Source organism: Lupinus angustifolius, unplaced genomic scaffold (genome assembly GCF_001865875.1).
Source record: "Lupinus angustifolius cultivar Tanjil unplaced genomic scaffold, LupAngTanjil_v1.0 Scaffold_54_13, whole genome shotgun sequence".
NCBI classification, from domain to species: Eukaryota; Viridiplantae; Streptophyta; class Magnoliopsida; order Fabales; family Fabaceae; genus Lupinus; species Lupinus angustifolius.
The window spans coordinates 11,415-23,131 of NW_017722608.1; the positions used below are offsets into that span (position 1 = coordinate 11,415).

General features: G+C 32.3%; 1 protein-coding gene across 1 annotated transcript; it reads right to left on the reverse strand.

Annotated features, from left to right (window-relative positions):
• Window positions 1-699: 699 nt before the first annotated feature.
• On the reverse strand, window positions 700-2,147 carry LOC109339050 (protein LIGHT-DEPENDENT SHORT HYPOCOTYLS 4-like). Its single transcript, XM_019576413.1, has 2 exons — window positions 1,637-2,147; window positions 700-1,106 (listed from the first exon to the last, which is right to left on the reverse strand). Exons 1-2 carry the CDS (start codon window positions 1,927-1,929, stop codon window positions 776-778), a joined length of 624 nt encoding a protein of 207 aa, XP_019431958.1. The 5' UTR covers window positions 1,930-2,147; the 3' UTR covers window positions 700-775.
• Window positions 2,148-11,717: the final 9,570 nt, after the last annotated feature.

Consider the following 11,717-nt stretch of genomic DNA (forward strand, 5'->3'; position numbering starts at 1 on the left):
AGCTGAGAGTTTTGTTTTTTTATCTAATTATTCACAGTTGCTGTAAAGATAGTATAAACCCAATAATAACAACAATTTAAAACATGTAAACTACATAATCTTCGAAAATTTAATATATAATTGATGCACTAATCGTATAAAAATTGTTTATATTATTACCATATTATTCATCATTCATGTGATAATAACCATTTATTCTCAAAAAAATGTAATGCACATCAATGAAGAATAATGTGACAAAAATGTAAAGAATTTTACATGGACAATTTACACCCATATCAAGCTCTATATACTTTTTTTTGCTAACCGAAAGATTAAGAGTTTAAAATCTAGGCATAATCAGTGAAATTTTTTTTATACCGTCAATGTATTATCTACTATTGATTTGTATTACTTTTATTTAAAATTCAATGGTGATTAACATATAAATAATATATAATTTATTAATAGCATAAAAAATAATTATATTGTCATTATATACATATTATATTATTCTATTAAAAGAATACAACCAGTTAATTATTCTATTAAATTAGGTTTTCCAAAGCATTGCATTACCAACTAATTCCTTTAAATAAGTAAAACAATAATAACGTTAAAATAAAATAAAACACTTAATTGATGAATGAAACATTCCAAATATATAATAAAACAAGTGCTTACTTTATATGTATATATAATAACATATATAGTATATAACTCTAGGAATTGTATACGTAATAGTGCAGCTAGCAAATTATTGTGGTTGTGGCCTTACTACTGAATACTCGTTGCATTACTTGAAGGTGGCAGTAGTGGAAGGTTGAGGTGATGCCTGAACCTGAGGGACACGCTTGCGTTTCTTTTTCTCATAGCTAATTCCTCTAGCTGTAGCTTGTGAGTCACGAACTTCACGAAGATAGAGCCTCACAGCAGGAGCACCAAAAGGGTTAGCCTCAGGTTTCCCTCCATTCTCTTCAAAAGCTGCTCTAAGGCGACCTATGAGTGCATCAAGGCTACCCCATGCTTGTCTTAAAGGACAAGGGCATGATGCAGGTGGGTTTGGGAGACCAAAGAAGGGACATAGCTGTGTGTGTACCTTAGTTTTCCCGAACTGATCGAGGTACCTGAGGATAGTTGCAGTTAATAATATATCATTGGCCATTATGCAATACTGGTGTAAATTTACATTGAGTTCATTAACATTTCTCTATTAATTATTATTGAATTTTGATTAAGACTTTACTTAACTTTTTAATCTTAAGAGCTGAGGATAAGGATTAGGAATGCAAATGCTTCGCATTCCATTTATTTTCAATAATAAAAATGTTATTTCATCATACTTAAAATGTTATTACATATTAAATTTTCTTTTATTTTTGAAGGACTCATCTCTCTATTAATATTGAGGATCCTATAAAATGATGACTTTTATTAGGATGTGTTACAACTAAAATAATCAAAATATTTGTGTATTTATTAGTTTTCCCATAAAAAATATTCTCACTTGTATTCTCAAGCTCAGCCTTAAAATCCTATAGTTAAAAGTATGATGGATGTGTAAAAATCATTATGTATTCCAATTACAATCATCATTATAAATGTGATATTATTTGAAATTTTTCTCTCAGATTGGAAGGGTAGGTTCTATAAGTACCTGAGAAACTCAAGGACATGAGCACCACTGCATCTAGAGAGTGAAAGAGGGGGTCTGTGGTTGCCAAGGTACTGGCCAAAAGTGATCCAGTCTCTTCTTTTTTGGTTCTCATAGCGGCTTGGAGTTGAAGGTGGTGATGATGGTGAAGAGGAGGAGACTGAAGACATGGTCATAGATGTTGTTATATTCAAATTGGAGTTGGAGCTGTTCTCTGCTGTTTTAATTGTGACATGGTTCATGTTTGTCTTATCTGTCTTTGATGAGGACTCAAATTGATCTTTGTTGGAACTCATGACTAGTTTTTTGTGTGATCAAGATTGGATCTTAAATCTTATAAGAAAGTCTAAGATGATAATTAAGGAGAAGGAGAATCAAAAGAGAGAGTAATAGAAAAATAGTTTGATCTAATTTTAGAAGGGGTTAAACTAAGCTAGTAAGCTTCAAGAGAGATAGAAATGGTTAGAACTTTGAAGGTAGATGGGATGGCTGAGAATCTGAGATAATGTTATAGGTGAGAGTGTGGAAAGGGAGGGAGAGTAAAAGAACAGTAGAGACTAGAAAAAAAACCTGTTTTCCTTTGAGGTTTGCTTCACTTCCTTTTTGTTTTTGTTAATTCCTAGAATACACCTACAAAAGAGTTTGAATACTACTATGTTCATTTTGTTCAACAAATTATTCTTATCTAATCATTTCTCGTATTAATAAAAATATATCATATCAATTAAAAAATTAAATATTTATTATTTTTTTCGTATAAATGGTTTTCACAATAGATCCTTATTATTTTTGTTAAGCATGTTTTCCTAAAAACAATATTAGCTAATGAAAAAGCTAAGGGGTAAAAATAAATAAGAGAATAACATAATTTTGTTGTATCTACTTTTGTGTTGATTGACAACTCCTTTCTAAAATTACTTCTTTGCCCTTTCCTGTCTATTATGACCAACTTTTTTCACAGAAATGGATCACCACCATGCAGGGTCGTTATTCTATCTATGCTTAAGTTTTGAAAAAGTGCTAATCCCCATAGATCTTTGTTGCAGATTATAATGATTTCAATTCAATGATGGAATCATTGACCACAGACTACAATAATAAAACTTATTTTTGAGTTTTGGTAATTTTTAAAATATTGACTATTAAAATTTAAATACAAAACTTTGAATATTGGACTCTTGAAATAAAAGTAATGGTTTTACAAAATAAAAATTCAATTTTATTATCATCCCATTAAGAAATCCACATATTTTCTTAAATTTTGCATTAAAAAAAGATATCACTTTTTAATAAATACTTACTTTAGTACTTTTGTTCCATAAATTTATATCTTGTTAATCAATCATTGCTATTGAAGGCAATTTCATCTAATATCTATATAAAGTTGTTAAATCTATCTGTGTGCTTGATGTTATACATAGTCAGTCCTAAGTCTATAAGGTGGAGGTTGTGTTAGACAATCGACAACCAAGGTAAAACATTGTTGAATCTCTATGATTTGGATCAACAATATGATAATGTTAATACTAGGTCGTAGCCCAGAAGCAATGAGCTTTATCGTTCGGGTATAGTGTCAAAATTGCAAGGGTCGTAGCATCACTGTGTGAATATAGTGAAAAATAAACAAGGATTCCCATAATTGTGTGAGAAAGTGCGTAAGGAAAAGAAGTTATTTCCTAGATCTAGGATAAATATCAGAATATGGAATATAGGTACTCTCAAAGACAAATCAATAAAAATAGTAGATGCAATGATTAGGAGGAGGACTAATTTTATATGCCTAAAAAAAACTAAGGTTGTGTTTGGTTATAGTGAAATGGGAGGAATGAAAAGGGATGAAAGAAAAAAAAGAGCAAAAATGATTTTTCCCTTGTTTGGTTGACAAGAGAAAAGAGGAGGAGAAGAAAAAATGTGTGGGCCCATGCTAAAATACTATCTTCTCAAATAGGGGGAGGGGGGCAACACATGGAAAAGAATCATTTTTTTTTATAAATTATCATAATACTCTTGTTTATCTCTAAACCCTCACTTTTCTCCTATTCTCTCCTGAAACTCATTTTCTTCTCAAACTCACTTTTATCTGAGTTTATCGCTATAACAACAAAGATAAATAGAATGTTAACAATCTAATTTAGTTTTCTATTTTCTATTTCCAATCAAAGAAGGAACTTCTTTTCCTACTTGTTCTAACTCTATTTCTAATGCTTTGTACATGCATATGCCACCCATTTAATTTTTTTTATATATATTTATTATTTTTTATTCATTTCTTATAAAATTCATTTTTTTATGGTCGAGTGTGTATGTTTTATGCAATAGAAAAATGGACTTATTTTTTTAATTTTATTTTAAGTTTTAATTATTTTTTGGAGAACTTATAATTTGTTGGGAGATATATTTGTATTATTCTTTTTTAGAAGTGTTTTTTCTTTAATTGTTGTTTTTATTACTTAGTGATACACAACTCCATACATTTAGATTTTTTCGACATAATATTTTGTCTATAAATGTGTTTGTTTGATATTTATACTTTTTGGATATAGTTTGGTCAAAGAATGTATGTATTTCCTATATTTTGAACATGCTAAAATTAAAGTGGTAACAATAAAAATATCGTAAGTGCGACATTCTCTTTAGGGTCTTTATGTAATTTCACAATATGTTTTTTCTTTCCCTTTCACTTTTTGCACAACTAAATAAGAGTAGAGAAAAGTTATAACTTTCTTTCATTCCCTTTTCTTTTAAATCAAATAACTAAATTTTCACCTCAATTTTTACTCCTTTTCATTCCTTCATATTTTTTCCTTCCTTTTTCTTTCCTTCCATTTTCCTTTTTAACCAAATATAGTGTTAAGTAAGTTGAGGAAAAGGCAAGAGAATTGGACATCGGATTTTAAGTTGTAGTATATTAGTAAGACAAGATCGAGAAATGGGGTAAGTATAATTGTTGATAAGGAATGGAAGAAAAATGTGGTAGATGTAAATAGAATAAAAGATAAGATTGTATCTCTAAAGTTTGTAACGAATGAATATACCTTAAATGCGATTAGTGTTTTTGCACCCCATGTACGGCTAGAGGAACATCAGAAGATAAAACTTTTGGAGGATCTGGAAGGATAGTCCATACAATCGCTTTAGGAGAAAATGTTGTGAATTCCTTATGATTGGTAAAATATCAATCCTAGGATCTTGAATCTCATGATTCTCACAATAATATAAAACAAGGGTGTAATGTCATACCTGAATCCATGTTATCTGATATACTCCTTTGATCTACCTTTCTGAGAGAGTTTTGGTATGATAGTCTTCCTCAACCAAATCTTTAATTTATTTTGGGACCTTCGTTTTATCTCTGATGGGGAGAGGTGAAAATTATTTATGATTTGGTATGTTGGGGACCATAACTGTTCATTATGTGTTAACTTATAGGGTTCTCATTATCCCCTATGGGCTAACCTGTTAGGTATCCACTCATTAAGCACATATTCGTTATCAGCTTTTAGAAGTCTATGGGTTGTGAATAATTAGATCACTTATAATGTAACCCCAGAAATAAATAGCTGATATAATTGTATTAAATATATGATGTCCACCTTAATTAGAAATTATGAATTTCTAACAATCTCCCACTTGGGCTTCATATTTTCCTGAAACAATTATATCACACATTCTTTAGGCGCGTATTCGTATGCTATTTATATTTAGACTTCTTCATAATACAATTTGATCTATCTCATATATCAACTATGGAACCACCGGGACTTTCATTACATTCAAGCATGACTCGACCATAATGATCACAATATTAATATACTTAATGACATATATCAAATATGGATGAGTGACATGGAAATTTCATGCAATGTGATCTCAAACATGTCTATTGCCAACTGATCTTTCTTTATTCTTTAGTGAGATCAATCCAAAGTCTTTAATTGCAAGATAATAGTTACAATGCACAATTTTCAAAATGGAACTAAATCATCAACTTTATTATCCATAAAAACTGTATATAACATTCAAAGTAAATCATAGAACATATAGACTCCCACTAAACTAAGGTATCCTAAGGAAAAACACCCATATGAGCAACAAGTTCATGAAAGACATTAGGAACCAAACCCTTAGTCACTAGATCAGCTAGCATAAAATTTGTCCCTATATGTTCTATGAAAATTTGTCCATTTTGAACACTTTCTTTAATAACCAGAAACTTGATGTCAATAAACTTTGGCTTTGTAGAACTCATATTATTGTTGGAGTAAAGAACCGCAGATGTATTGTCACAATAAATTCTCAATGGTCTTTCAATACCATCGACCACACGTAAGCTAGTGACAATATTTCACAACCATATGCCATGGTTTGATGTTTCAAAACAAGCCACAAACTCTGTACCCATGGTTGAAGGATCTATAAGCGTCTGCTTTGCAGACTTCCAAGAGATAGCAACTCCAACCAATATAAACATATATCTAGAGGTGGAGTATCTGCTGCCAAGACATCCAGTAAAATCAGAGTCAGAGTACCCAATGATCTCTAAATTCTCAGACCTCCGATAAGTGAGCATATACTCCTTTGTTCTCTTCAAGTAACGCATAGCACGTCTGACTGCCTTCCAATGATGCATTCCAATATTACTCAAATATCTTCCCAAAACTCCCAAAATAAATGTTATGTCGGGACATGTACAAACTTGAGCATACATTAGAATTCCTACTACAGATGCATAAGGAATCTTTTGCATCTCATATCTTTCAAGGTCATTTTGGGGCACTGTTCGAGACTAAACTTGTCTTCCTTAGTTATAGGGATATCCCCTGGTTTACTGTCTTTTATACCAAATCTATCTAGGACTTTATACATATAGCTTTCTTGTGACAAACTTAGGATACCTTGAGAATGATCTCTCAGTATTTGAATACCTAATACAAAAGAAACATCTCCAAGATCTTTCATTTTAAAATTCTTCGTTAGAAATCTCTTGCTCTCATGCAATGGTCCCATATCACTGCTAGCAAGCAGTATATCATCGACATATAATACCAGGAAGATAAATTTACTCCCACTGAACCCGTGGTACACACAATCATGAACTTTATTTGCCTCAAAACTATACGAGGTAGTAACTTGATGAAACTTGTGATTCCATTGACGAGAAGCTTGTTTGAGCCCATAGATGGATTTCTTTAATTCGCATACCATTGACTTTGAGCCAACTGACACAAAGTTTTCTGGTTGCACCATATAGATCGTTTTCTTAATGTCAGCATTAAGAAACATAGTCTTAACACCCATCTGATGTAGCTCTAAATCAAAATGAGCTACTAGTGCCAATATTATTCTATATTCTAAAGGAATCCTTCTAAAATACTAGAGAGAAGGTTTCTTTATAATCAATGCCTTCTTTACTGGAGAGAAGGTTTCTTTATAATCAATGTCTTCTTTCTGAGTAAAGCCTTTAACAACTAGACGAGCTTTATATCTATCAATATTATCTTTCGAATCCCTTTTGGTTTTAAATATCCATTTGCAACCAATAGGTTTTGCACCTTGAGGTAATTCGATAGATCTCAAACATCGTTATCATGCATAGATTTCATCTCATCCTTCATGCCATCAATCCACTTTTGAGAGTTAGAAATTTTCATGGCTAGACAGAAGTTCAATGGATCATCTTCTATTAACCCGATGCCATCCTCATGTTCTTGAAGAAATATAATATAATCATCAGGAATTGTATTTCTCCTCCCTCTAGTGGATCTCCTTAATGACACTTCTACTTTTTGAGGTTGTTGAATTTGTTCTATAGGTAATTGAAGGAGAACCTCATTGTTTTCTTGCCCTGGAATATAGTCAGGGAGAATATTCTGAACATTATTTTGTATTACTAAATTTATTCCTTGAATGGTAATAGGCACAGGAACTTGTTCACCATCAGTGATAGGTTCTTCCTCAAAGACAACATTCCTTATTTCTCTTCCTTCCCAAAATCAACTTCCTCAAGAAATCTTGCATTTCCTGTCTCAAAAAAATCTTGAAGTGGGATCATAAAATTTCTAGCCCCGAGAGCGTTCAACATAGCCAACAAAATAACAGTTAATTGTTCTTGAGTCCAATTTTCTTTCATGTGGCCTATAAGGCTGTGCCTCAGCTAGACAACCCCAAATGTGCAAGTGTTTTAAACTTGGTATTTTATTAGTCCAAAGCTCATATGAGGTTTTGTTAACTGTTTTACTTGGCACCCTATTAAAGATGTAAACTATGGTCTTTAAAGCTCCCCCAAAGAGACTATGTTAAGGAAGAATGACTAATCATCCATCTCATCATATCCTTAAGATTTCGGTTTAATCACTCAACAACACCATTCATGTTAGGCTTGCCTAGCATAGTGTATTGTGGAACAATTCCATACTCTCTGAGGAAAAGTGCAAATGGCCCTAGATGTTGTTCTCCTGATCCATCATTTCTACCATAGTACTCATCACCACAGTCAGATTTGACATCCTTAATTTTCTTTCCAAGTTGAAGTTCAACTTCAGCCTTGAACGACTTGAAAACATCCAAGGATTGGGACTTCTCATGTATAAGATATAGGTAGTCATACCTAGAGTACTCGTCTATGAACGTAATAAAATAATATTGTCCATTCGAAGAAGCCAAAGGGAAAGGACCACACATGTCTGTATGTTTTAGTTCTAAGACTCTTTAGCTCTTTCGACACCTAATTTCCTTTTGTTTATCTGTTTTCCCTTTATGCACTCAACACAGACTTCAAAGTCTGATAAATCTAAAGGGTTAAGAATTTCATCTGACATAAGTCTTTGTATTCTTTGTCTAGATATATGACCTAAACGCTTGTGCCATAAGGTGGCTGAATTCTCTTTTAATTTTTGTATCACATGAATTTGTTTGCAGTATTTCATAATTGGAACTAGAAACTGTAACACTGTGAATTTTTTGTGTATGTTTTATTAAATATTTATTTTACCAACGATTAATTTCAGAAATTAATCGGTATTGATTTAGGCTAAACCATAGTTGAGTGTTAGTCTTGTTTTGTGATTTTCTATTTTGTGGTAAATATTTATAATTTTATGTGACGAGAGGTTTTTGAGCTGCTGTCGGGCCCAAATTCGCCCGAATTCGGCCCAATAACGTGTTTTTGAGTTCTATAAGTCGGAATCGAATTCTGATTGCACCATTGGCTTCAACATATTATTTCAAGTCAAGATAGACATCAAGTTCATCCAGAACGCACTTCTAAGTTTTTTTCACTCCGAATTCCATGTTTCAAAGTTATAACCGTAAACCGAAGTCAGGAGATTTTTAATATCTGACCGAGTATTAGCCGACAATACTCGAGCATGGTTTAATCGAGAATGTTTCGCTTAAAAGGTCACACCACTTTCAAGTAAGAGACTTGCTTGTTAAATAAGCAAAAGCACATATCATGTTACAAAAAATCCATTAAATCACTCATCTACCTCTAACAATCCACTTTTTGGAAGAAACCTTTAGTCTTTACCCAGTCCAAAATCTGATTTCTTTTCTTTAAAAGAGCCAACCCTAGCTAAGAAGAAACCCTTGGCATTTTACACTCTTTCTTCACTTTGCATTTTCTAAAGAACTCTGAAGGTAGTTAGTTCTTCATAGTTCTTTATTTTGATTTCTTCATCTCTTAAGATCTAACCATAGATGTTTATAAAATTTTAGTATGATGCTTATATGTATGTTATGGACATTTTCAAACGTTGAAATATTCTAATAATCTTTCTAACTCTTTTTATGTTCAAAACTCCAAATAGATATTTTCTTGAACTTAGAAATTTATTTTGAAGCCATGAATTCTTTGTATTCATGGGGCTGTTTTTAATGTTTAAGAAGTTTGTATTTTTGTTGGTATTTGAACATGGTTAAAGGTGATGATTTGTATATCAAAGGAACCTTTAAGGAGTTTTCTAACCATGCAAAGTTTGAATTTTTTTCACTTGCTTTTGGCTTGAAAAACCATGGACTTGGAAAATTTTAGAATAATATATTTTTAATGTTGAGGTTTGATTGTGTTTCAAAGGGGGTGATTTTTTATCAAAGTAATCATTAAAGTGTTTAATAATAAGTTGAAAGATCAAAACTTTCCTTAGCATTAGGTCTAAATCATGGCCTATATGTGTTTATTAAAAGTTTAGTTTCTAAGTTTGAAATCCAGAATGTTTATGGATGAGTTTTATGAAAAATGTTGTTTTAAAATATTATGAGTTAAAAGTTTGATTAGTAAATGATATTCTTTGACTTCCAAGTTCAAGTAATAATTTGGGATAAAAGATGACTTATAAAAGTGTTGACTTTATAAACTTAAAGTGTTATGAAGTATTGGATGGTTGATTAGTTATGGGATGAACATTGTTAATGATAAGCTTACTTTAAAGTGGTAAGTGTAACTTAAGAAATATTGATTTTAAATGTTATTTTAAGTATGAGATCAAAACTATCAAGAATGTGTGGAAATGACCATGGAAAACTACTATACAAAATATGGAATCTACTTAAGATGACTTACTTTAAAGTGGTAAGATCAACCTGGGAGATATTGATTTAAAAAGTGTGGACTTGGATTAAGAAACTTACCTTAAAATGATGAAGTATGACTTAAAAAGTCTCCATGAAAATATAAATCTATGAGGTGATAAAAGTGTAAACTTTATTAAAAACTTACCTTGGAAAATGTTGGAAATCGGAAACAAGACTTTTGAGGATAAATGATGGTTCAAAAATATGAATATTGGACCGGATGGATGAAATTTATTGAGTTCGTAAATAGATTAAACAATGTCTTTACCTTAGGGTTATCATGTAGAAATTTAATTCGTAAATCACTAAATTATTTTCGTGTGTTTAGTTTCGAAGCTATCGAAGTCGGACGACCAATCCACTCTCACGTAAAGGAAATCAAGCACGCGACAATCTAAGGTGAGGAAGAATACATCGTGACATAGTGGTGTCCTAATATGACACCCGGATTTCCTAAACTATCTCAAAAATTTGGAGTTATATTTGTGTATTAAGAAAACCCGTACTTAATTAAATATTTGCGTGCTTGGATTTTGTACAATAATTTCTTAAGTTGTAGGCTTAGGATAGCTTAAAATATCAAGTAATATGGTATTTAACCATGACGGAACACCACTCGAGAAACTAAATCACGTAAGGATAAAAAACAACAGAGATTTTCGATCCGGTAGCCCAAAAGGGCGAGGAAATAGTCCTAGCAACTGGACTACCTTCGCCGGATGATGCCCCAATTGTCGTCTGGGCAAGCCAGCCTCGCTTGGGCGAGTGGTTCTCGCCTGGGCAAGGGCTAGGCAACAAGTTTGACCTATTCTGGGTGGTTTTGGGTGCCCGTGCGACTGTACCTCACCCATACGAGGACCAGACAAGTATGTCGACCCATTTTTGATGGATTTGTCGCTTGAGCGACATTTCCTTGCTTGGGCGAATGTCAGGAAGAGAATTGAGTTTGTTTTGATGAGTTCGTCTCTTGAGCAACAGTCTCTCGCTTGTGCGAGAGACATATAATATTTTTTACTATTTCTGATTGTTTAATTACTTAGGAAATAGCCCTAGCTTGGGTGTGAAGTGTGTTTCCACTTGGGAAAGACCATGTCTCATATGATTGAGTCTGGTTCCCAAATCGACAAACTTATACAAATGCCTTTGTTCTTGCCCCTATTTAGGGCAAGGTTTCCGACTCTGATGTAACATGCTTGTTGTCAACAATTTTTCAAAACGAAAGTGTAAACCCAAACCAAGTGAGGGAGTGAGCCAAACATATGTGAAAAAGAGTGAAATCAACATTTGTGTTGTCTAATTAAACTTATTTTAGTCTTTAGTTATCTTAAGTGCATAAGATTGATAGGAAAGGATCAAGGCACGTTTATTCTTTAGTTGAACCAAAATGGCCAAAAACTCTAACCAAAAATAGGATTATCCTTTGATAAGCCCCTTTGAGCCAAACAAAGTGAATTAAATCTTTCAAACAAACCGATGAACAAAGAGAGCATAAATTTTTAAAATTTTTGAAAAA

Bases quoted from the DNA above. Each gene is read 5' to 3' on its own strand.
- LOC109339050 (XM_019576413.1), bottom strand. From the start codon at position 1,929: ATGAGTTCCAACAAAGATCAATTTGAGTCCTCATCAAAGACAGATAAG. The intron at 1,107-1,636 runs GTACTTATAGAA...AACTATCCTCAG, and splicing joins CATGTCCTTGAGTTTCTCAG to GTACCTCGATCAGTTCGGGA.